Raw genomic sequence first — 23,511 nt, 5'->3', positions numbered from 1 at the left:
CAGAGACCCGCGCGGCTTGGCTGGAGACTTAGGAGTTGCGTACCGGAGTCCCCAGGGTCTGGGAATCCTTGCTGCCGGTCATGGGCCGCAGGAGGGCAATGCGCAGGTCTGGAGGGGAAAGCAGCCACTCTCGGCACCTCCCAGACCGCTCCCTGGAGTCTTTTGCCGAGGAGGTTGGCGCCGCGCTGCGCGGTGAGCGGGGCGGGGGGCAGCGAGCGGGCTGCGGGGCGAGAGCCGCCCGCGGAACCCGCGCTGAGTCGCTGCCCTTTTTTCTCCCGGCATAGCATCCGTAGAGCCAGAGGCAGCCAAGGGCGGGGACGACCCAGGCCCGGCAGCGCTGCCCTGTGCGCTGGCCATGTGGGAGTTGGGCCACTGCGATCCCCGGCGCTGCACGGGTCGCAAGCTGGCCCGCCTGGGGCTGGTGCGCTGCCTACGCCTGGGCCACAGGTTTGGCGGCCTAGTCCTCAGCCCGATGGGCGCCCAGTACGTGTCGCCGGCGGACAGGTAGGGGTGGGAGCCCTGGGGATTGGGAGCGGCATGGGCCTTCCCTGTCTGCTCTTAATAAGCCTCCCCCTTTCCAGTGCGTCGTTGTTTTCGGCTCACTTATTTGTACTTGTGTATCTTACACACGCACCCTCTACGTGGGTGAGTCTGTGTCTGTCTAGTTTGCTCGTGGGCAGAGAATGTGTCTGTCTAGTTTGCTCTCATTGCTTAGTGCAGAGCCGTTGGGTGTAGGAGGGTCCAGGATAAACGTTTGTTGAGTGAATAAATGAGCATGGTCTAGGTATCCCAAACAGCTGCCCTTAGGGGTCTTTGGAGATAGAGAATGATGTCCTTCTGTCCCTGGTGAGGCCAGTCTGTAAGGACATATAACTATACACTGTTCCTAACAGACAGCTAGTGGCACAGTCTGGGGTTGCTGTCATCGACTGCTCCTGGGCCCGACTGGATGAGACACCATTTGGGAAGATGCGAGGGAGCCATTCTCGGCTGCTGCCCTACTTGGTGGCTGCCAACCCAGTGAACTACGGCCGGCCCTGCAAACTTTCCTGTGTGGAAGCTTTTGCTGCCACCTTCTGCATAGTAGGTGAGTTTTAGGGCCTGACAACAGCCTGACTTGAAGTCATTTTGTACTCCAGCCATTGTGCTTTCTGTGGGAGGATCCCAGGAGAATGTGAGGGATTTATAGGGAGGTGGTCAGGACAGACCAGGGTTTCAGTGGCAGGTCCCACTTTAAGCTTTTGTCATGTGTAGTTGAGGAGGAGGCAAAATGGAGAAGCTGCCCCATGAGGGCTGGTGTGTGGGTTGTCATCATCACAGGCAGCACTGCTCAGTCATTCTCACAATCTGGGGTCCAAAGAGGTCCAGGTTGGCTCTGCTCCTGTAGCTGAGCAGCTAGGGCCCTGGCCACATACAATGGGGCTGGTGGGTTTGAACGCGGCTGGGGCCTACCAAACAACAATGACAACTGTAACAAAAAAACAGCCCGGTGGGCTGCGCCTGTGGCTCAGTGAGTAGGGCGCCGGCCCCATATGCGGAGGGTGGCGGGTTCAAACCCAGCCCTGGCCAAACTGCAACAAAAAAATAGCCGGGCGTTGTGGCGGGCGCCTGTAGTCCCAGCTACATGGGAGGCTGAGGCAGGAGAATCGCCTAAGCCCAGGAGTTGGAGGTTGCTGTGAGCCGTGTGATGCCACGGCACTTTACCGAGGGCAATAAAGTGAAACTGTGTCTCTACTAAAAAAAAAAAAAAAAAATAGCCGGGTGTTATGGCGGGCACCTGTAGTCCCAGCTACTTGGGAGGCTGAGGCAAGATAATTACTTGAGCCCAAGAGTTTGAGGTTGCTGTGAGCTGTGATGCCAGAGCACTCTACCAAGGATGACATAGTAAGACTCTGTCTCAAAAAAAATAAAAATAAATAGGGACGGCATCTGTGGCTCAGTGAGTAGGGTGCTGGCCCCATATACCGAGGGTGGCAGGTTCAAACCCCAGCCCCGGCCAAATTGCAACAAAAAATAGCCGGGCGTTGTGGCGGGCGCCTGTAGTCCCAGTTACTCAGGAAGCTGAGGCAAGGGACTTGCCTAAGCCTAGGAGTTGGAGGTTGCTGTGAGCTATGATGCCATAGCACGCTATCAAGGGCGACAAAGTGAGATTCTGTCTCTTAAAAAAAAAAAATTAAGGGCGGCGCCTGTGGCTCAGTCGGTAAGGCGCCAGCCCCATATACCGAGGGTGGTGGATTCAAGCCCAGCCCCGGCCAAACTGCAACCAAAAAATAGCTGGGCATTGTGGCGGGCGCCTGTAGTCCCAGCTACTCCGGAGGCTGAGGCAAGAGAATCGCTTGGGCCCAGGAGTTGGAGGTTGCTGTGAGCTGTGTGAGGCCACGGCACTCTACCAAGGGTAAAGTGAGACTCTGTCTCTACCAAAAAAAAAAATTAAATATAAATAAATAAATAAAGAGCCCCAGGTAGAGACCCAGGAGGCATAGGGGCAGCCTTAGTGGGGATGTTTGTGTGTCTTGGCAAAGGGGAGGGGATTGCAGTAAGGGAGGTGGAAGATGGGCACTGGTAGGGCCATCAAGGCTGTAGGTTGGTGGGACCCTGCACCTACCTGGGACAGTACCATCACCCAGCAACCAGGGGAATCAGGGTCTACTCTTGAAGGGATCGTCAGCATCTCAGAGTTTCCTGCTTCTTGCACCTTCAGGCTTTTCAGACCTTGCTGTCATTTTGCTGCGGAAATTTAAGTGGGGCAAGGGATTCTTGGACCTGAATCGCCAGCTCTTGGACAAGTATGCAGCCTGCAGTGGCCCAGAGGAGGTGCTGCAAGCAGAGCAGGAGTTCTTGGCCAGTGCAAAGGAGAGCTCTGAGGAGGAGATAGGTGAGGCCTGGCATGATGGGGTCTGAGACCCGACCCTCAGGCCTGCCACTTCCTTTTGAAAAACTTAAGGATTGGGGCTTTGATTGTGCTCTGCACTCACTTAACAGTCACTTTTCTGTCTTGGTTCAGACCCCTTTGATGTGGATTCAGGGCGAGAGTTTGCAAACCCCAACAGGCCTGTGGCCAGCAACCGGTAGGTCCTGGAGTTTCCCAGTTTTGTGATCACTCAGATCCAGGGTGCTTCTCAACCTCTGGCCTTCCCCTTCTTCCTGCATGGGCATGGATGGTTTTCTTACTGAAAAATAGGAAGTGGATGTTCTCTTGGAAAGTATATAGGGAATAAGAGGAATTTGTCCTCAGCTTAAGGGGAGTTGAATGCACTAGAGAGGTAGCCTCCGGCTGCCCAGGGATGACATCCCTGGAGAACATATTCCTCCTTTCCAGGCTGCCCCCAGACACTGATAACAGTGATGAGCCTGAGGAACAAGAGTCTGACACTGAGAAAGAAGGAGACAGCAGCAGCTGCTCCAAAGTGGAGGAGACTCTGGAACAAGGGGCTGAGGCAAGGGGCCCAACCAAGATTTGGAAAGGAATCAAGAAACGACAGAGAGACTGAAGGTTGCAGGTGCGTATATTTCAGAGACTGAATGACGAGGCAATCTAGAGACAAGGAAATACAGACAAGTCTGGCTGTTTTGGCCCTGTGGAGAACTGAACTCTGCAGCTTCTTGCCCTGTGCTGCTGACAGCCTTGCTCTGAGTCCTGCCTCGGAGCTCTGGCAATGAAGCTACAGGCCAGGAAGGAGCCCCAGTGTGAGTCTGTTTCTTTGCACTGAGCCTGGGGGAGGATTGAAAGGGATTCTTGGCCTGTAGTGAGGCATATCCTGGCTAGAAGGGTCTGGGCCATGGAATAAGTCCTGTGTGGTCATATACATGTATGTGAAAAAATAGCTACAGTGTCTTACATGGACCACTAGCCTTGGCTGATATACTAGGCCTCAAAGAGTGACCCCCAAGAGCCTCTCACAGTCCTGAAGCCAGGTGGGGAGCAGAGGCTGATAGTACTTAGCAAACCTCTTCTCCACTTCCACTTTTGAGTGGAGGATTCCAGGGCCAGGAAAGGGCTGCTGAACACAGCATGCTCTCACCTGTGCCCTGCAAGCTGGGTCCCAGGACCTGCTTCTTTCCAAAGCTTGGGCTGCTCAAACCCAACCCTACACCTTCCTGCCCTGTTGGCCTCTGGAGGCCTTGCCCTCCCCAGGAGAGACAAAAGATGGGCTCTTAGCTGAGGCTCTCTTGGCATTTGGGTAGGGGCTGGTCTCTGTCTGACTGACAACAAGATGCTGAGCAGTGCCCCGGCCTCTATTCACTGTACCCATAGCCTCCTATCCCCCTGCACTTTCCAATGGTGAAGATGTCATTGCTGGGTGTCCCCTGGGGAGCAAAGCCACCAAGATCAGGTGCCTGCCCACTCACCTACCCATGGGCTGTAGAGCCTCAGGTAGTGGGTGGAGAAGCCCACCTGTAGCTGGGCCTTCTATAGTCTGATCTGTGTCCAAGGGGCAGCTTCTGGCCAGATCCTGCTGATCTGGCTGCCCAGATTTTGGAGCTGGGGTGCAAGGAGTTTACAGCACACACCAAAGAAACGCAGCTAGTGCAGACGGAAGCCAGGGTTCCAGCCACAGTGCACACATCACATAGCGGGGAGGGATGCCATGGGCCCTGGCTGCATGAAGCTGGCCATGGGTGAGCAGGAGGATGCCACAGGGCATTCAGGGGAGGGCCGGGGCTGGCAGCCAGCAGGTGGTGGGGGTTAGAGGTCTGCCTCCATGCACTTCTCCAGCTCCTTGAGTTTCTTCACAAATTCTTGTGCCTCTTTGTTGCTGCGTCCTTCCAGCATCCTCAGCGCTGACCTCACTGCAGGTGGTAGACAGGTTTGTGGGATCTGGTATTAGACCTGGGTGCCCCTCAGCCCCCACCACTTCCTAGATCAGTGGTTCTCAACCTTCCTAATGCCGCAACATATTTTCATTGTTAAAAAGGGGTTGCAACCCATAGGTGGAGAACTGCTGGCCTAGATATTCACTCACCCTGGGCTCGGGGCCGGCACAGGTGCAGGGTGACAGGCTGCAGAGCCCTCGAGGCCCCTCCCACATGGGGCCGTGCAATTCCACTGACGCCACCGAGGCTGAGGGCTGCCTCTCCTGCAAAGTCGTTGGTAGACAGCCAATCATGGTCCATGACGGTGAATAGCACACAGGCTCCACGGCGGCGGCATGCCTCTGCAGGCACAGAGCTGTAGACAGAGGTCTATCACCTGAGCCCTACTCGGGGAACATGGGGCCAAGGCTCAGGCAGTGCAGGGCACTCACAAGTGGAAGAGTTCATCATAGACGGGGTGCAGTGTCCGGGCTTTGACCTGGGTCCTCTGGCTGCGGATCAGCGGGAAGTGGTGTGGTGGGCCCAGCTCCACAATCACAAAGGGGTCACTCAGACCTGGTGGGGCACAGCCATGAGCTGGCCTGCCCTGCCCTCTGCATCCACCCCAACACCACTGCACCTCACCATTGGCATCCAAGGGGAGCAGGTCAGCCGCGTGCAGCACCTCCACCACCAGCCGCTGTTCAGCTGCCTCGTAATGGCAGCGGACACTCAGGCGGCCAAACCGCTTCTGTTCCAGGGGCCGCTGTGGAAAGGCCAGTGAGTGGGACTGGGGTTCCCAGGACAGGGCATGTATCTGCAGCGGCCTCTACCTGTTTGAGCTTGTCCAGGTAAAACTGCTCGATGCACTCCCGGGCAGAGCACCTGTGCAGCCGCAGCTCCTCCTCCAGCCTCTACAGGGGTGTTGGAAGGGGATGACCTTATTTACTCCTCATGGCTGCATGGGGAGCCATTTCATGCTCCAGGCCATGGCTAGTGCAGCAGTGGTTTGAACTGAGGTCCCTCAAGTTCACGCCGCAAGAAGAGTCTGGCCTCACCTTGTAGCTGCCGTCCCTCAGGCTCTCAAGGGCCAGACCTTGGCCCTCAGCATGGAAAAAACTGACCAGGGCCTGAGGCAAGAAAAGGAGGAGAGACCTCAGAGAGCTTGGTTGTACAGGGGGACTCCAAGCCCCACCAAGGCTGAACCACTTCTCACACCAGGCATCTGAAGCTCCCAGTGCCTGAGGCTAGACAACTGCACCCTGCTGGGAGAAAGCACTGTAGTAGCTGTTCCCCAACCTCTGGCAGGGGTGTCTGGGCATGCAGCAGGGGCTGCAAGGACTCAAGAGAAGGGCTAGTGGCAAAGGCATCTCCACATGGCCTCACCTGCAGTGTGAAGTGGAAGCGGCCATAGAAGTCAGCAGAGACATCGTGGTTTGTGCCTAGTGCCTGCAGGATGGCCTGCAGGAGGAGCTCCCAAAGGGCCTCTAGAACCCTGCAGGACACAGTGTCAGGGACCTGTGGCCACCTGCCCCTCTGCCCACATGGCCACCCACACAGCCACACCTGCTGAGATTCTCCTTCACCAGCGAGGCGCTCAGTAGGGCCAGCTTCTCGTCCAGGTACTTCATGAGTGGGGCTACAGCCTGTGGACAGGGGTTCTCAGGGATGGCCTGGCCCTACAACCCCACTTGCCCCTACCCACACCTCCCCCACTCTGCCCTGGACCTGGCAGTCACCTCCTCATTCTGAATGGAGTCAGGAGAGAGGCTGATGTGCTGCATGTACTTCCGAATGTCACCCACCATCTGAATGAAGGGGGGCATTCAGCATGGGCAGGGGCGACAGGCACGGCCCCCACACCCAGGCCTTGTCCTGTCTCCCCACCTTGGAGGTTAGGTGTGCTGTCACCGTATGGGCCTCCCGCTGCAGGTCCTCATCCAGCACCTGTGTGCAGCTGAGCAGGGACCGGGGCAGTACCCGCTCCTGCCCCACAGGCCCCTCTGGCCACACCAGGCCCTTCAGGGCCTGCCCTGCAGCCTTGCGCACAAGCTCCACATTGTTAAGGACCACGCAGAGCTAGGGAAAGTGTGAACGGAGGTGAATGGGCCTGGGGCCCAGAGTGGGGCAAGCCTACCCAGCCTCCTTCCTGCCTGCCCCACTGCCCAGACTCTTACCGGCTCACTGACTGTCTCACCAGCCGCCCTGTGCTGAGTGTCTACTTTCTTCCGAAGCAGCTCCGTGTAAAAAAGGACAGCCTCACACATATCCTGGGGTGGGAAAGGAGCTGGGGAGCTGTTGGCCCCCTCTGCTGGGCCTGCTGCCCTTACCCCAACACCACCCCGCCTATTCTTGCCCCTCAGCATGCAAGCACCTGGCTGAGCTGGGTGCCCAGCACCTGGGCCTGGGCCTGGTCAGGCCATGCCAGGCGGACCCAGAGCTCCTGGATGTGGCTGAAGCAGAGGCTAGCAGTGGCCGCAGAGCTACTGTGCTTGGAGGCAGTGTCCGTGGGCTCCAGCTGGGAAGGCAGAAGGCCTAGGTTGCTGGGAGGCCTGTGTTGCTGGGAAGCCCAGACGTGCCCCAGTGTTCTCAGGCCTGGGGACTCACTGTGTCCACGTCTACAGCTCCCTGAAGCCGCCACTTGGTCTGATCCCGCAGCACCTGCAGCCAGAGCTTCACAGCTGGCAAGAACTGGGTGTGGATGCTGGCTAGGGCCAGGGAGCGGCTGTCCCTGTGGTGGGAGGTTGGTCAAGGCTTGTCCTTGACTCAGACACCTAAAACCTGCCTGTTTCAGCTCACACCCAGGGACTACTCAGAAGCACCTCCCTCCCAGGGCCATGGTGCTGGTCCCAGAGCCTATCTACAGGGTCTTGGTAGCAGGGGGAGGGCACACCCACCGACCAGGGATGCTGCTCCAGAAACGCTGAATGTCTGCCAGAGTCAAGTAGAGCTCAAAGATCCCCGAGGCTACTTCGAGGGTCATTTTGGGGCTCAGCTCCTCTGTCAGGACCCATGCCTCCTCAGCCACCTGCCCAGAAGAACGGAGTCAGACAACAAGGAAACCCAGACCCCTCTCAGCCAGGGGCCCTCCTGCCACTGCCCAGGACACCCATCGGGCACTGGGGTCATGCCTGGGGACTCCTCACCAGACGTTCCAGCTGCCGGAATGTCAGGGTGAAGAAGTCCACCTTGAGGATGCTGTAAAGGACACATCTCAGCCACCCTTCCTGCCAGCAGGCCCTGTTGGTTCCCACCTGTCCCTGCACCCCAGCACCCAGGCCCACCTGTGAAACAGGCTGGCATAGATGCTGAAGCAGGACTGCAGATCATTGTAGACGGCATCTGCTAGCTTGATAAGTCCAGGCAGGCGCTGGGCCCCAGGCTGCAAGGAAGCCCAGCTCGTACTGACCTCTCAGCCCACCTTCACCCAACAAAGCCAAGCCCCTCTCTCCAGCCACACCTGCTCTCGAGGACTCTTGGTGTTCAGGATTCTATTATACCACTCACGGTTGCCTCTCTGCAACAGAAGCCACCAAGGCAGCATAGTGGGTCAGAGGGAGGAGAGAGAGTTGTGACAGGTCTGGGGCTAGCACCACAGGAGAGGGGAAGGGAGGGCAGGGCCCAAGAGACTGGCCCAGACTGGGCCTCCAAACACACCTTTAAGGCAGCAGCAATGTCCATGTTCAGTTCTGTCTCAAAGGGACAGATCTCGAAAGAGGGTTGGAAGAGTTGCAGCTTGCTGAGACACCTGGGCAGAGGCAGCCTACTGACTGGGAGCCTGCCCTGCCAGTCTTGCCCCACCCCCTACACAGCAGTTGCACCCACTTCAGCAGCAGCTCCAGACGGCAGACTGCCCTGCTGTTGGTGGCAGGAAAGTAGTCTCGGAGCTGGTGCAGCAGCTGCAGCCCAAACTCAGAGAAGGCGGAAAAGCTGTCAGCCAGGCTCTCCTCCTGGGGAGAAAGGGCCCTTCAGAGCTGAGGACACCAGTGCCAGCAGCCCTGGTAGGCCACTGATGCTGAGACACACTCTTCCTTCCTTGACCCACCCCACTGTGGGGCCATCCAAGTCCACCCAGCTGTGCCTAGAGGAATACCCTCTTTCAGCTTCCACAACTCCCCCAAAACCCCTCACTGCAAAGGCAAACCCTAGGGCCTTTGCACCTGCTGTCCCCTCTGCCTGTCCTACAAGTGCCCACTCTGTTGCTCAGGCTATCACCACCTTGGTGATAGTCCCCACAGCCCTGTCTGAAGGCTACAGCTGCCCTCTCCCATCTCCTTAGAGCAAATACCTTGCTCTCTCCCATATCAGGCAGTTCGTCGGTTTGTCCACTAGTTATCAGCCCCATGACTCTTGCTGAGACCCTGCACCCAGGCGCAGCCCACAGCACTCCCTCCGTTAAAAGCTAGTAAGCCAGTGTCTGAGCCCACCTGTTCCTGGGGCAGGGAGGCCGCCTCCTCCCAGTGCACCTGCATATCCTCCAGCAGCCCCAGCAGGTAGCCGTAATCTAGCGTGCAGCTCTGATGATGGCGGCTGCTGACCTCCCAGTGTCTACCAGGGCAGGACCCTCGGTTAGGCTGTGCCCCGCCCCTGCCTCACCCCTCAACCCACGCCCACCACCTGCCACGCCCACTGACAGCAGGGGTCTCACGCCCCACCCACTAATGGTACCACCTCTTCCCTGCCCCTGTCCCCGCTCACAGCACCCCCACACGCCCCGCCCCAAACAGCCCCTCCTTCCTCCCTGCTAGCTCACAGCACTGCCAACTGCAAGGGCGATAGGTTGCTCTGGGCTCCATGCAGGCAGAGGATGGTGGCCGCGGGCGAGCTGAGCTCACCGTGCCAGCTGCTCGAGTTGGGCTGGGGGAAGAGGTTTGGTGTGAGTGGAAGGGAGGGAGCCGCCCAGCCCTGCTTCGGGATCCCCAGGGCGCCAGCTACCTCCTCTGCTCGGTGCTCGAACCGCAGCAGCCGGCTGAGCAGCAGTAAGTAGGACGGGAAGCCCGATCGTCCCCGCTGGCTCATGGCCGTGTCCCTCTGGAACGCAGAGCCCGCGGTAACCAGGCCTGCCCAGGCCTGGCAGGGGTGCAGGGCGAGTGCCAACGCCCCTCACCTGTGTGGTGATTAGCTTGAGGACGAGGTTGCAGTCTCCCTGAACGCGGGAGGCACTGGAGCGTGGTTCCAGCTTGAACCAGCGGTCGACACCGGCCACAGGCACCTCCTGGGGAGGTAAGAGTCAAACGCAAGAGGCTGCGCCCCTGTCTTCCTCCCACGCCAGGACAGCCAGGGCCTCATCGTCCCTTCCCGTGTGAACAAGGGCCACAGACCCACAGTGAAGGAGCAGCGGGCAGCCAAGCGCGAGAAGCTCCTCCCAGCAGTTCCCCTGCCCCTTGAGGTGCCCCAGCAACCCCAGGAGGTGGGAGGCTCTTGGGGACCACAGGACACTGCCGCTGGAAATACCCTAGGAAGGCTGGGCCACCAGTGCCTGGCAGACGTTTGCAGCCCTCCTGTGCCCGCCCACCTGGATGGGTATGTTGAGGCACCCCAGGAAGTCATCGGTATGGTCTTCAGTGGGCCCGGCTGTCCCATTTGCACGGGCTGACTTGACAATCTGTTTGAAGTACCTGGCCACAGCAGGATGGGTATCACACTGTTAGTCCTTGGGGCACAGGTCTGGGGCACCAGGGGTCCCTCCACTGTACCTGCTCATGCCTTTCAGGCCAATGACTTCATTCAGCTTTCTGCATGCTTCCACCAGGGACACGTCATCATCATGATCCCTGGGGGCAGGGAGGGAGGACCAGGCTTGTCTGGAATCCCCATGCTTGGGAGTCCAGACAAGCCTGGTCCTCCCGGAGGCCCCATTCCCAGGCCCTGTACCAGATGTCCAGGTGCAGCTGGTCCGTGCTGACATCCTCAATCTCACTATAAGGAGAACAGAGATGCTCGTGGAGGTCCCAGGGGTGCCAGAAGTCCAGCGCTGCCTGGCCTCAAATCCTGGCACTGCCACTTGTTATCAGCTATATGGCCACAGGGCACCATGCCCCTCTTTAGGTCTCAATTTGCTCCTCTAGAAAATGGGCCTAAGACCAGCTCCCACCTCAGAGTTCCCTGGAGCAGGCTATGAGTCATCACCCTCTGGGCACAGCCTGGGTCTGGAGCCACCCACCCCATGTGGACACTCAGCCATTAAGATTGCTGGGGGAACTTACAAAAGGAAATGCTCCTTCCAAACAGGGTTCAGGGTACTGCTCTTGACTTCAGTGACCTGGATGCACTTGGCTGGCAGTGGGCCACTGCGTTTGCTCCCCTTTCGGAAGCTGAAACGATGCTCCTTCTGCGCACTAGGCTCCCGTAAGGCTCCCGAGGCAGGCAGGATGCCCAGCATGCAGTAAGGGTCGCTGAAGCCTGGGATATGGCAGATGCCTCAGCCCCTGACCCTGTACCCCAGCCTCCAGGCTCCCCAGGTCCATGGTCCTCACTCACCATTGGGGTCTTTGGCCAGCAAGTTCTTGGCACGCATGACAGAGACTTTTAGGGCATATGTCGGGGCCTGTGGGTAGAGGGGCACAGAGGGCCTGGCAGGGCTGAGCCATCTCTCAGGATACCTGCTCAGAATGGACATGACAGGGCCTGGCCATGCTCCTAACACTCCTAGGCTCTAGCATGAGGGCACTGCTCTGGTCAGTCCCTGCCCAGGCAGGTGGTAGGCTTACCTTGGCCACCTTCACACGCTCAATGGCTGCAGCATGCTCCTCAGGGTTGGTACCAAAGACCTGTGGAGGGCAGGCAAGTGGGAGAGCCCAGCCAAGAGGACCACTGAAGCAAGGCTGGCCCCTCCCAGGTTCATCCCCAGTCAAGAGGGGCTGACCTCAGACCTCACAGCATGTAGAGTCATGGAAACCCGCTCTACTGTGTTGTCTGGGAAAGCAACTGGAGGGTTTGTACCAAGGAGTGTGAGTCCCATCCATGGACAGACAGTGTGTGCACAGAAATATGGAGTCCTGGTATGCTGGCCCGGGGACAGAATTCAGAACAAGCACAGGTGAGGAGGGAAGGTGTGTGTGTCCATCTCCTCATCCTTCTGGGAGAATCTGTATAACCATCCTTCCTAATCTCTGTGTCCTCTGTGTGTGTCTCCGTGGGTGTCCATCCAGCCTTCTGTGTGCCTCTGTCAGCTTGGATGCTACATGTATGTACATATGTGTGCATTGTACACAGATGGGGGGCAATGTGTGCTGCGTGGCTTCAGGGGAGGAGGTCATCAGTGGGGGGAAGTGGTCTCAGTCTTCCTCAAAGCAAGCTGACAGGGCTCACCTGCTGAAGGTAGCCCAGCAGGGCCTCTTGGTCGTCCACCTGGTCAGGACCCATGGTCCCTGCACGGTAGAGGACTGTGTACAAGGCCTCCTCGTAAAGCATTTCCTCCTGCACAGGGGAGCAGGCCCAGAGTGCTCTGTCATGGTCGGGGGTCTTGGGCTCCTCCTGTCTACTCCAAGTGCCCAGCCCTAGACCTGGGCAGTTCCTCCACTGGCCATGCCTAGCCCCTGTGCACCCAAGGGGCCTCCACTCCTCACCCACCCATCCCACCCACCTTTGCTGTCCACCTGTCCCCAGACCATGGGCACACAGTATGTGCTCATAAATGGCTGGGACCCTCCCTGAGGCCAGACTTCCCTCTTACCTCCTCCTGGGTTAAGGCTCGCAGGCCACGGTTGGGGTCCACAGGCTCTGCAGGGGCTGGAGAGCTACTGCGTAAGAGAACCTGTGAGGGGTGCCAGTGTGAGAGCCTCTGAGGCTGCCCCTGCTGCTGTGCTTTGGTGGATATTCCAGGAAGGATGGAGGACAGCGCCCCTAGCTGGGCTGCAGCTGGGGCATATCCTCACCTCAGGGCATGGAAGGCCCTGTCTGCATTCCCCCTTCTTGAGGATGAGGCGCATCTGTGCAAAAAACTCCACACCATCCGTGGGTTTCCTGGGAGAAAGACCGAGGTGAGGGCGGCCCCATTATTGGAGGTGGTGTGTTCAAACCCAGCCCCAGCCAAAAAAATCTGCAAAAAAGACTGAGGTGAGCTATTGGCCCACGTGAGGTGCCTGGTCCCAGCCACAGACACATGACTCTGGGACCATCTGGAGTGGGGGCAGGATGCCATCCAGTGTGCCAGGGCCTCAGGTTCCGAGCCTCCCATTAATCCCTGCCCAGCCGAGATACAACCCTGTGATGCTGGGTCCTTGGGAACCCACCAGGCCCCTGTGGCAGGCTCCTGCAGGCCAACATTGGTGCTCTCTGGCTCTTGCTCAGTCCTGCGGCGGAAGGACGGGCACACCTGCACCTGCCTGAGCACGCTGCTCTTGATCTCCTGCAGGGTTGACATGGCCGGTGACCTATGGCAGAGAGCGGTGACCTATGGCAGAGAGCAGTGACCTGTGGCAGAGAGCACTGCCCTGCATTGTCCATGCAGAGGTCAGCGGGGGCTCAGAGCTTTCCCACAGCTCTGGCTGGTGCCAGCACCCAGGGGGGTGTAGAGTTCTTATAGCCACATCTACTGGGGAACTGGCAAGTCACAAGTCCCTTGCAGGGTAGCTTTGGGGATGTGGTGGTGGAAGCTGCTAGGTGGTCCCACTCTGGGTTGGGACTCCATCTTGAAGCTTCCAGGGTCTCACTGGGGAAGGATGGGTTTCCTGCACTGGGGCTGGACAGGTGCCTGGTACTCAGGCTTTCTATGCAGAGGCCAAAACGATGGCTGGCAACCCAGACGTTGGGGTACCATGGTGGGAAGGGCATAGGTGAGAAAGGCACAGGTGGGCAAGGCACAGTGGGCTCCTGTTCCTTCCAGCAAGGAAGCCTGTGGCCTGGGCCCCAGCCATGTGTCCAGGGCAGTTGCTCATGTAACTAGGATGCCACAGAGGGGGTTGCTCAGGGGTCCTCACCCATCTAAGACAGCCGCAGTCAACAGGGCCCAGTCAACACACTCCAGGGCAGTGGGGTAGGGGAGGTAGTGCCCCAGGAGCCGAGTTAAGCCCTCTCCTTAAAATGGTGGATGTAGGGGCTGTGGCTCTCACACGCTCTTGATCCATCTGCTTGATTATCCTCATGTTGCCATGGCAACTAAGCCCCCTCCCCATCCTGCCTTGAGCAGCAGGAGCAGCCTCCATGTTCGGGCTGGGACAGAGAGTGGCCCTCTACTGAGGAATTCAGCCTGGGCACAGCAGACTTCTGCCTGGAGCTCCCTGGAAGGCCCAGCCCACACCTGGTCCTTCGGCCCAGAACCCACGTGGAGGCCAGGGCTTGGATCAAACAAATTGGCAGCCCTGGGTGGGGGCTGGGAAGCCGAAGGGGCATAGTCTCAGTCCTGGCCCAGAGGGCAGGTGCTAGCAGCCTAGGCAGCCGCGGCAGTGGGTGCTTCCTGGGCTCTCACCAGAGCTCTGGCTGTTCTGCTTCTTCTTCCTTTCCCTCTGGTCTTGCCACACTCCCTTCACTCACCCTCCCCTCCCGTCTCCCTGCCCTCTGCCAGTGCCAGGGAAGGCTTGGGGCTCAGTTTTCCCTGCAAATCCCAAGAGGAAGGGCAGGATGATGGCTAAGACACCATGGCTTCTGGAGCCCCTCTTCCACTCACCCATACCCTCCTCTTCCCTGTGCACCCCTACCCCCAGGGAGGCCCCTTCCTCCCCATGAAAACTGTCCCACAGCCAGGCCACCTCTGCTCTCCAGCCCCCACCCTTGGGCCTCTGGCTTGCAGCACATGCTGTGCTTCCCAGCCCACTACAGGGTATGGATCTCCTTTCCTTGTTGGTGCCCATTTGTCCACCTACCAAGGGCACCTCTAGCACTGAGTACCCACCATGGCTGGAGCCACTGTCACTTTCACTTAGCAAGACAGGAAATGGAGGCCAAGCAGGTTGAACTTGCCCAGGAGCTCCTGGTTTGTCTTCCCCACCCTGCGTGCCAGGCCAGCCCTCAGATAATTTGTCACCAGTTCTGTCACCATCCCTTGCTGCCTTCTCCTCAGATTGAGCTGGGGGCAGGGCTAAGTCTGTGCACACCTGGAACTGGTGAGTCCTAAGCCGATCTTCTAAGCAAGCTCCCTGCTCCCAGTCTGTCTATGGTGGTCCAGGTCACCATGCCTGCTCTGTGCCCCCCAACTCAGCCTGAATCCCTCAATAACACTGCATCCTGTTCCCTAATGCTCCAGCCAGCTAGTGAGCCCATGGGCCCTGGGCTTAGGGGGCTTTCATCTGGCCATACCCAAGAGCTGAGGATAGGAGAGGGTGTGCAGCTCTCACACTGCGGGCCTCACCTCCTTCAGGCCTGTCAGTGCCTCCCCTGTGGAACAGATGGGGGACCCCAATGTTTGGGCGTAGTACTTCTGGAAGCCATTGGCCCTGAAGCCAGTTGTGAATTCCCTAGGCAGCCGGGAGTCACAGGCCTCCTCTTCTCTCTAGCTGAGCGAAAGAGGCTACTCCCCCCCACCCCCGCAGCCCCCCAAAGCCTGTGGAGCAGCCACTGCTTGAGCTGTTGCCAGGGCAACCGCCGGCTGCATCTGCATGTGACAGGGGCTACAGGGGCTTGTGGGCCCAGAGACAAATACGAGGCAGGAGCTAAGGCTGAGCTGCAGGGCGTGTGTGGGGTGTCTGACAACAAATTGTTCCAGGTAGAAAGCGGGGTCCAGATGCCCTCCTTCATCTTCCACCCTGCATCTCTCTGGCTATACTCAGAGCAGCCCAAGGGAGGCGAGTGTTCCACTCACCCCTCCCAGATGAGTGTTTGGAGGGCCAGCTTAGGAACCCATCCTAAGAACCCACAGAGCCAGCAAGTCCAGGTTTCTTTGATGTCTAAGTGCTAAGCTTCTGGGATGTCCTGAGAGCTGGGGTCCAGCTGGGCCACCCAAACTGCAGCTCCTGCACCTCCCCATTCAGCCTGCTGCCAGGACAGGGACAACAGTGACAGGTTGGCATAAGTGTCTGGAAGAGGTGCCTGACCCTGGAACCCCTGGGCTGCCTGGGCAGCGATAACTTCGTTGCACCCCACAGATTGGGCCCTCGTAACATCTGCCACAGAGGCCTCTGACAGTGTCCTGGCCAGCGACTTCATCCAGAGCTGCCATGAACAATGAACAGTGGGCCTTTCCTGTCTTCCCGTTTGTGACCGGATGGGAAGCACTGGCTGCCTCGGGGGCCTGGATGTAATTCCTTCATGGGTTCTCACATCTCTGTGCCTCTTGTGCTTGGACAGAAACGTGGAGCAGAATGTACCCACACCCCACTCAGGCCTAGACACTCCGACCATGTATCAGTGAGCAGAGTAAGGGCCAGCACTGGCAAATTACACCTGATCATGTGGCTCATTCTCCGGCTGCCCCCAGATCTGGGCTGAATGGGGAATAACATTTTACAAAGCAGATGACATGTCCTATTTCACAGCCCACGGCTGGTGATTGCCTAGCGCCAAGATTCAAACCCAGAACTCAAGCGCCAGGTGCAGTGGCTCACACCTGTCATCCTAGCACTCTGGGAGGTTGAGGCAGATGGATCACTTGATCTCAGGGGTTTGATACCAGCCTGAGAAAGAGTGAGATCCTGTTTCTAAAAATAGCTGGGTATTGTAGCAGGCATCTGTAGTCTCAGCTACTTGATAGGCTGAGGTAAGAGACTCACTTGAGCCCAAGAGTTTGAGGTTGCTGTGAACTGTGACACCACAGCACTCTACCCAGAGCAACAAAGTGAGATTCTGTTTCAAAAAAACACAAAAAACAAAAACAAAAAAACAGAACCTGGGCGGCGCCTGTGGCTCAGTCGGTAAGGCGCCGGCCCCATATACCGAGGGTGGCGGGTTCAAACCTGGCCTCGGCCGAACTGCAACCAAAAAATAGCCGGGCGTTGTGGTGGGCGCCTGTAGTCCCAGCTACTCGGGAGGCTGAGGCAAGAGAATCGCTTAAGCCCAGGAGTTGGAGGTTGCTGTGAGCTGTGTGAGGCCACGGCACTCTACCGAGGGCCATAAAGTGAGAGTCTGTCTCTACAAAAAAAAAAAAAAAACCAGAACCTAAGCTAAGCTGTCTCCTGCCAGGGCATTTGAGGGCTTGAATGGCTCTGAGGTGGATGAGTCTGGGGACAGCTGAGCTGAGGGATTTGGTCAGCCTTCCTAGTTTCCACCTGCAGAGTGCCCCTTGGGGGCAGGGGGACTGCTACACCACCCTTGGTGGAGGTGGGTGAGGATTCCCCCCCATACTGGCTGTGGACGGCTCCCTTTTGCTCTTCTTCCCCACCGAAATCCTGCCTAGTCCCTTTCACCGGATGCTGGGGACTTCCTGCTGGCATCTTCCTGGGGTCTCACTGACCCCCGATGGTTGCTGCACAGTGCAGGACCTTTGGCAAGCTCCTCCCAGTGAGGCTTCTTGGGGGTCTCATTGCACTCTAATACTGGCATGCGCATTTTAACAAGTGGGCTCCTGAGGCCAGAGAGCAGCAGGAAGCCAGCAGGTGGCTTGGCAGGGATACAGGTGACAGGGACGTCGGGTGCCTTCTTAGCCCCTCACCTGTCACTACTCACCTGACTCCGCTGCCACCTCCCTGCCCACTCCTAGTTATCTCCCGTCACTGTGGTGACCCGCGGGAGCCTTGCCTCCTCCTCCCTGTTCTATCAGGGTCTCTCTCCAACCAGAGGGCAGGGGGTCCAGGAGGAGTTTGGGAACTGGTTTGGTGTGTATAATTTTTACGCCCTCCCCAGAGCCCCCAGCCCTGGAAGGAGTGACACTGAAATTAACTGGTGGCAGGCAGGGCAGGAAGGTAACGCGCGGAGCTTGCGCCAGCCGGATTTCAGGAGGACTAAGGTGCACACTATCAGGATTGGCACCTTATTGGGAGGGTGGGAGAGACTGGGGCGCTGGGGGTGTCTTCCTCCCCAAGCCCGGGAGGGGTGCTGGGTAGCTCTGAGCGTCTCCGGGATCTTAGGACCCAACCCCGGTCTTCGGTCTCCATGGGGGAGGAGAGCGCTGGGTCAAAGCCTGGTTCCTGGTTAGCGGGGGCGGGAGGTAGGGGTTGGTGGTCGGGGGAGCCCCGCGGCGCTGAGATCTGGCTCTGCCCCTGCCCGCTGCCCCTGCCCGTCCGCAGTGCGGACCCGCAGCCGCGCCTGCCCCTGCACGCTCAGCTCTGAAGGGAGAGCAAGGCGTCAGAAGAAATGCCCCGAGGGCCCGCCCCTCGAAGCACGCGCGACCTCAGTTTCCCCAGGGGCAAGGGGGCGCCCTCCAGACCTTCCCACCGCCCACAGCCTCAGAAACTTCCCCCGCGCGCCCCCCCCCCAGGGTCGGTGGCGAGCACTGAGCTGGCGCCTGGGTAACAGGGCCCAAGGGAGTGGCTCCTGGAGGGGCGGCGGCCAGCTGTCCGTCGGTCTGTCCTGATGCAGGCGCAGGGCCGAGCCCCGACGGCGGCCCGACGGTATAGGCTGAAGCCCGAGGCACTCACCGTGGGCCCGGTGGGGAGGCTTCCCGGTGCGTCGCACTCCTGGCACGGGCTCCGGGACGCTGAGGCACAGTGAACGCCCGCAGCCGCGCGCGCCAGCGACTGAGCACTGCGGCCCAGCGCCGCTGAGGCCCCGCGCGGCTGCGGCGGGCGGGGGGCGCGGGGGCGGGGAGAGGGCGGGGTCGGACGGCGCTCGCCCCGCCCGCCGCCGCTCCCCCAACCCCCGTCCAATCCGCCTGGGGTCCGCAAGAAAAGTCCCCTTCCTGGGGTGCAGGGCGGCACGGGGCGGTCAGTTGACCCTCGGATGGTCGCAGAGAGGGGAGCCGGTTCGGCTCCGCGTGTGGACCCTCGTGTGGCTGCGCGCTAATTCCTGATATGGGAGGGGGCTGAGCGTGGTATTGTCGGCGGGGTCTCCTCCCCGGGGCCCCCACAAACAGTCACCGGACCCGAACATGACGTGCCATGCCTCAGCGTAGACTTTTCTCGAAGGGCTGCGCAGCCATCTCCAGAGTCGTCCTCCCAGTTTAAGCTCTGTCCCTGCACCAACTTGGCGCGGCCTGCGTCCGGGGACTCTGCCACCGCGGGCCTGATAGCTTTCTATGTAGGGGGGCAGCCTGCACGGGGGCAGTCACTTCAGGGACGCCCATGACAACTCGGTTACTTGTTGAGGTTATCCTTTCAATAGCTTTGGTGAGGTTTCCGAGGCCCAGTTGCAGCTGGAACCCCCTTCTGAACTGCACCCGCGGGCCCCTTCCAGGCAGCTGCCTGGGTGACCTCACCGCAGCTGTTCTCAGACTTGAACTCTCGTCTCACATGGGACCAGACTGGGAAGGCCACAGTGCTAAACTCTGTTCTAGGGCACCCCCAGAGGTTCTCAGTCATGTCAGAGGTTCAAAGTGGCTGTAGATCATGGGTCTGAATCTGGCTGGGTACAGCTGGATGCTTGCATGCAGCACTTTGGGGCTAGGAGGATTAGACTTTGGAGAAGTTTTCACTCTTGAGGGCCCCACCCTAGTCGTGGGACCCTAACCAGGGTGAGGAGCAGAAGGCCTGGAGCCCACCATGGCTCAGGCCCAGAGACAAGGGTGGTCCACTTTCAGGGGGCCAGAGGCCAGACAGACTTCTGATGCAGGGTCCCTTGCTTGGATCATGTTTTTTGAGGGTAAGTGCACCTTTATTTCTGGGCCCTGCCTTAGCTGCTGCCTCCTGGGCCCTGGGGAGAGGAGCTGGGGGAAGGGGCAGTGCAGCCTCTGTTCCCAGCCCAGGGAGAATACAGGGGGCTGCTCCCCTCACCCAGGATGGGGCAGACTCTACTGTGATGGGGCTTCACATCCCTGCCCAGCCCATGCCTGTCTGTGCAGGATGGGGACAGAGAATGCGAATGGGGGAAGTGGGGACAGGACAGCAGGGTGGGCTCTCCTTCAGGACATGCAGCCCTCAGGTCCTTCCTCCATTCTCACCCAGTATAGCCAGGTAAATGGCAGAGGGCTCAGGAAATGTATTAACTGCTCCACACAGAGATGTTAGGTGAGCCAGGGAGGGGGGCAGACCCTGTGCCCAGCAGCTGTCCCTAAACATCACTTAGCAGTGAAGGGGAGTCAGGGCCAGGATAGCAATGTCCCTCCCAAGGGGCTGATGAGCCCTGAGCCAGGATCGTGGAGCCAGGGCCTCCTACCTCTGCAGTCTTACGTCAGGCTCTGCCAACCTGTTGGAACAAATGGTGGACCTGGTTGCCATGGTGACCACAGTGGCTTTGGGGTGAAGGGATAAGACCGCAGCTGCTGTAAACAGGAAGTTAGGAGGGGCAGCTGCCAGGCTGCAGGGAAGGGGCCCCCTGCATGGCCCCCCCATGTGGAGAACCAACCTCAAGACTTAACATCGCAGTCTGTCGGGGATGGGAGGGCCCTTGGAGACCTCTCACCACCCTCTTTTACTGGTAGGGAAACTAAGGTCCATAGATGGGAAGGGCTTATCTGGAGCCACAGAGGAACAAGCTCGACCCCAAACCCAGCCCTGGCCCTTGGTTTCCCCAGGATAGAATAATCTCCAGAGCTCTTTTCTTCACAGACATTCAGTGTTGTGTGTGTGGTGTTGTATGAATGAGCTCTGGCCCATTTGGTGACCAAGTCCTTCATTCTTCCCTGATTGCTTTGAGCGTGAAATCAGGCTGACCTGGGTTAGAGCCCCTGCTGCCTCTGCTCATCCCTGCCTCAGCACACCCTTCCACTGCCCCATGCCTCAATCTCTCCATCCGTAAAATGGGGATAACAGTAGTGCCCCCTGGGCTGATCTCAGCTCCCAGCAAGTGTCACTCAGCCTGTCAGTCCCAGTCCCTCCAGTTACTCAGGTTCCCCACCTGTAGGTTGGGGGTGGAAGCCAGTCTTTGTGTGTGATCTAGTGCCAGGAGAGAGGACAAGAGGGTGGGTGCCTACCAACCCTGCACCTGAGCCAAAGTCCTTGCTCTGAGGAATCACCCTGGTCCATCTGCCCTCAGACCCAGGTCCTTACAGCTGCTCTGCTCTGGAAGATAGGGATAGGATGGGGAGGTGTGTCAGTGGTTAGGGACTGCTCGTGCAAAGTGAGAAAAGCCACTTTCCAAGCCTAGCTATGTTTACACACTCAGGGCTTTGGGGTGGAAGGGTCTGGCAAGGCAGGGCCAGGAGACATGTGCCCATGATGCTCAAGTGCCCAAGCACGGGCAACTCAGAGAGGCAGATGTCCACCACAGCTGGAAGTCCTGCACCACTGTCCACTGGTGGTAGTCTTCAGAATTGCAGGCACAGTCTTCCGCCAAGCTCCTCCCCTGTTCTTTGCCCCCCACCGGCCCCTCAATTCCTGCAGAGGACGTGGGAAGGGGCAGATGGTGGGGCATCCAGAACTGGTGGGGTCAGAGCCCAGGGACTCTGGCCAGCCAGGTCCTTGTCTGTTCCGTCTGTCCTGAGGACAGCAGGAACCCTGGTATGCACATGGGGTATATATCTGCTGGCAGAAGGGAGGGGCTGTGGGTAGGAGGTCCTTGCCCAGGACTGGTCTCTTGCCTAAGACATTCACTCTGGGCTCCATGTGCCAGTGGAGCTGGCTGAAGATGACCATCTCGAGCTGGACAGAAGTGCCCTTGGGCCTTGCTGCACTGCTGGCCTGAGGTTTATGAGTCCCAGGGTGGAGCGGGGGCAGAAAGGTGGGCCCAGGACAGCCTCCTGCCAGGCCCCAAAACAAAGGCCACTGGTGGGAGATCCCAGCAGGCAGGCCGGCCCCTACTTTCTTTGAGGCCTGGGTGAGGGGATGACCAGCGTGGAGCATAATCACCAGTGACTCCTTCCTGTTGGCTCTGGCTTGAGGGAGTGTGCCAGGGCCCCCTTCACAGCAGGGATTGCTTCTGCCCTCACCCTTTGGTGGGGGCCCAAGCAGAGCTGGCAGCTCATCCTCCATAAAGGTAAAGGCAGAACCTCCTCCTGGGGTGCGGCCCTGCCTGCCTTCTGGGGAGGGCTTGCTTGGCTTTGCCCTGGATGGGCAGAGGCCCAGTGAGGGAGGAGCCCAGGCCTGCATATGAGCGCTCTGCAGTCTCCTTATGCCCTGTGCTTGTTACTTTGCAAAAATCTTTGGGCTGGGCTGCTCTGTCTTTACCCACTAAATGGTCCATAGTCAGGATCCCTCAGATGGGGCAGGCACTCTCCTGAGCAAAAGGCAAGACACCCTGAAAGCCAGCACCCCTTGCTCCTCCCATCCCCCGGCTGGCTCAGACCGGTTTCAGCTGGTGTAAGTCAGTGCTCAGGCCTTCCAACCTGGCAACTTGTTGTCATGGCAACCACAAGTCAGAGGTTTCCATCAGCTGCTCCCAGGAGTGATGGTTGTGCCCGGGCTTACTAGGGAGCCCAAGGGGCCTCTGTAGGTGAATGGACAAGTGCCCCTGCTGGACAGTCAAGAAGGGTAAGGGGGCCATGGGGAGCCTGGCCAAGAGCCAACATTCCCATGTTGTGGTCAGGTCTCCTTGCCTCCTTCAGCCCAGCCAGCCTCAAGTCTGGGTGGGTGTGTCAGAGTCCGCTTCCCAGCAGGGGCTGCTTCTGTCTGTCTTCACTCTTTGGTGAGGGCCTGAGTAGAGCTGGCAGCTGTAGGCACCTACATTCTCCATAAAGGCAAAGGCAGAATGCCTTCCTGTGAGGAAGTGGGCCCTGGGACACCCACCCTCAAGCCAGAGCTAAGTGTGGTCAGCCCAACTCCTGAGGCCACAGAATGGCAATGGCTCCCCAGTCACACAGTCCTGGGTGCTTCTGGGAGATGCCAAGTGGTGCACTGCCACGCACCTGGTATCCTTGCTCTCTGAAGAGGATTCTCACCTCGGGCAGCCAGGGACCACGGAGCCAAGGAGGTGCAGGGGACTCCACTTAGGTTCAAGGGGGACATCCTTGGCCATGGAGGGTCTGATGCTGGGTGATGGAGGTGAAAGTGAGGCAGCCCCTCTAGGCAGGGCAGCATAGCACGGAGTGGGGTGGTGCTGGTGAGGGTCTGCACCCCCATAGCTCAGGGAGGACAAGGACAGGGCAGGAAAGGACACACCCCGCAGGCTGCAGATTGTGGAAACTTTTTAATTTGAGGATTCTTAGATACAGTGGTTAATCTATTGTCCACAATTCCTGACCAATCCCGAGGTGCTATGCTGAGAACACACTCTATCCCTGACATTAGCCACGGGGTCACATTCCAGAGTGCTCAAGTTACAAGATTCACATCTTTGTTAAGCCCAGGACTGTGGTACAAAGGAAACATTTCATTAGCTGAAGTCACTACAGTTTTGCTAGAAACATCAATTACTTTAGGATACTTTAACTATAAAATATATTGAATTTCCATATACATTAACCATATACAGGTGTAACTAATGCTAAATGTAGTTCAGCCATTACAAAAGATGACGTTCTGGAGCAGCTACAAGGACACACTCGGCTGAATCCCCAGGTAAGGCCCTCTGCGTTATGAATAAGTTGCAAATATCAAACCGAGAGCTTAGCAACCCGACAAAACATACAGCTGAGAAAGCAATCAAGGCACTCGAACCTCAGAGCCACCAGTGCTGCCGGCTCTAGGGCCTTCCGAAGTCACCTCTAACATTGGAGATAGACTCCTGGCTGCCAGCTGGGGTCCCATGTGGACCAGAGCAACACCAAGCTCCTTCCTCCTGGGGCCCTTGAGGTTCCCTGGGTGGGGGGGCCCCATGACCAGCCCTCTCTGCACTCCTTGAGCCTTTGGGGCTCTTGGTCTGTGCCTGGGCACAGGC

At 58.6% G+C, this 23,511-nt stretch overlaps 2 protein-coding genes across 4 annotated transcripts; one reads left to right on the top strand and one right to left on the bottom strand.

Annotated features, from left to right (window-relative positions):
- The first annotated feature begins 6 nt into the window (after positions 1-6).
- On the top strand, positions 7-4,669 carry TSR3 (TSR3 ribosome maturation factor). The gene is made up of 6 exons (XM_053557303.1): positions 7-192; positions 285-504; positions 894-1,087; positions 2,702-2,875; positions 3,005-3,068; positions 3,320-4,669. Exons 1-6 carry the CDS (start codon positions 81-83, stop codon positions 3,489-3,491), a joined length of 936 nt encoding a protein of 311 aa, XP_053413278.1. The 5' UTR covers positions 7-80; the 3' UTR covers positions 3,492-4,669.
- BAIAP3 (BAI1 associated protein 3) lies at positions 3,489-18,392 on the bottom strand. 3 transcript variants are annotated; one of them, XM_053557290.1, is made up of 34 exons: positions 18,243-18,392; positions 13,029-13,169; positions 12,672-12,759; positions 12,470-12,550; positions 12,106-12,213; positions 11,505-11,564; positions 11,275-11,341; positions 11,001-11,196; positions 10,669-10,713; positions 10,491-10,568; positions 10,310-10,412; positions 9,902-10,009; positions 9,730-9,825; positions 9,548-9,651; positions 9,222-9,342; positions 8,620-8,744; positions 8,452-8,542; positions 8,255-8,311; positions 8,079-8,176; positions 7,941-7,992; positions 7,692-7,822; positions 7,402-7,525; positions 7,169-7,312; positions 6,972-7,064; positions 6,682-6,873; positions 6,534-6,602; positions 6,361-6,440; positions 6,181-6,289; positions 5,853-5,924; positions 5,628-5,708; positions 5,440-5,560; positions 5,247-5,370; positions 4,965-5,170; positions 3,489-4,791 (listed from the first exon to the last, which is right to left on the bottom strand). In XM_053557290.1, the coding sequence occupies exons 2-34, from the start codon at positions 13,157-13,159 to the stop codon at positions 4,688-4,690; spliced, it is 3,459 nt and encodes a 1,152-aa protein (XP_053413265.1). In that variant the 5' UTR covers positions 13,160-13,169; positions 18,243-18,392; the 3' UTR covers positions 3,489-4,687. The 3 variants fall into 3 exon arrangements, with proteins under 3 accessions (XP_053413265.1, XP_053413266.1, XP_053413264.1); XM_053557291.1 differs by having other exon boundaries at positions 13,029-13,144; XM_053557289.1 differs by having other exon boundaries at positions 13,029-13,189; positions 18,243-18,378.
- Positions 18,393-23,511: the final 5,119 nt, after the last annotated feature.

The sequence above is a fragment of the Nycticebus coucang genome, chromosome 12, assembly GCF_027406575.1.
Source record: "Nycticebus coucang isolate mNycCou1 chromosome 12, mNycCou1.pri, whole genome shotgun sequence".
NCBI lineage: Eukaryota > Metazoa > Chordata > Mammalia > Primates > Lorisidae > Nycticebus > Nycticebus coucang.
The sequence above is the reverse complement of the archived record's forward strand: the minus strand, read 5'-3'. Positions and strand labels throughout refer to the sequence as shown.

Excerpts from the sequence above, each read along its gene's own strand:
- TSR3 (XM_053557303.1), top strand. The coding sequence starts at position 81 with ATGGGCCGCAGGAGGGCAATGCGCAGGTCTGGAGGGGAAAGCAGCCAC. Across the intron at positions 505-893 it reads TACGTGTCGCCGGCGGACAG|ACAGCTAGTGGCACAGTCTG; the intron begins GTAGGGGTGGGA and ends TGTTCCTAACAG. Across the intron at positions 2,876-3,004 it reads GAGCTCTGAGGAGGAGATAG|ACCCCTTTGATGTGGATTCA; the intron begins GTGAGGCCTGGC and ends GTCTTGGTTCAG.
- BAIAP3 (XM_053557290.1), bottom strand. The coding sequence starts at position 13,159 with ATGTCAACCCTGCAGGAGATCAAGAGCAGCGTGCTCAGGCAGGTGCAG. Across the intron at positions 11,342-11,504 it reads AGCGTGTGAAGGTGGCCAAG|GCCCCGACATATGCCCTAAA; the intron begins GTAAGCCTACCA and ends CTCTACCCACAG. Across the intron at positions 6,290-6,360 it reads GTGAAGGAGAATCTCAGCAG|GGTTCTAGAGGCCCTTTGGG; the intron begins GTGTGGCTGTGT and ends TGTGTCCTGCAG.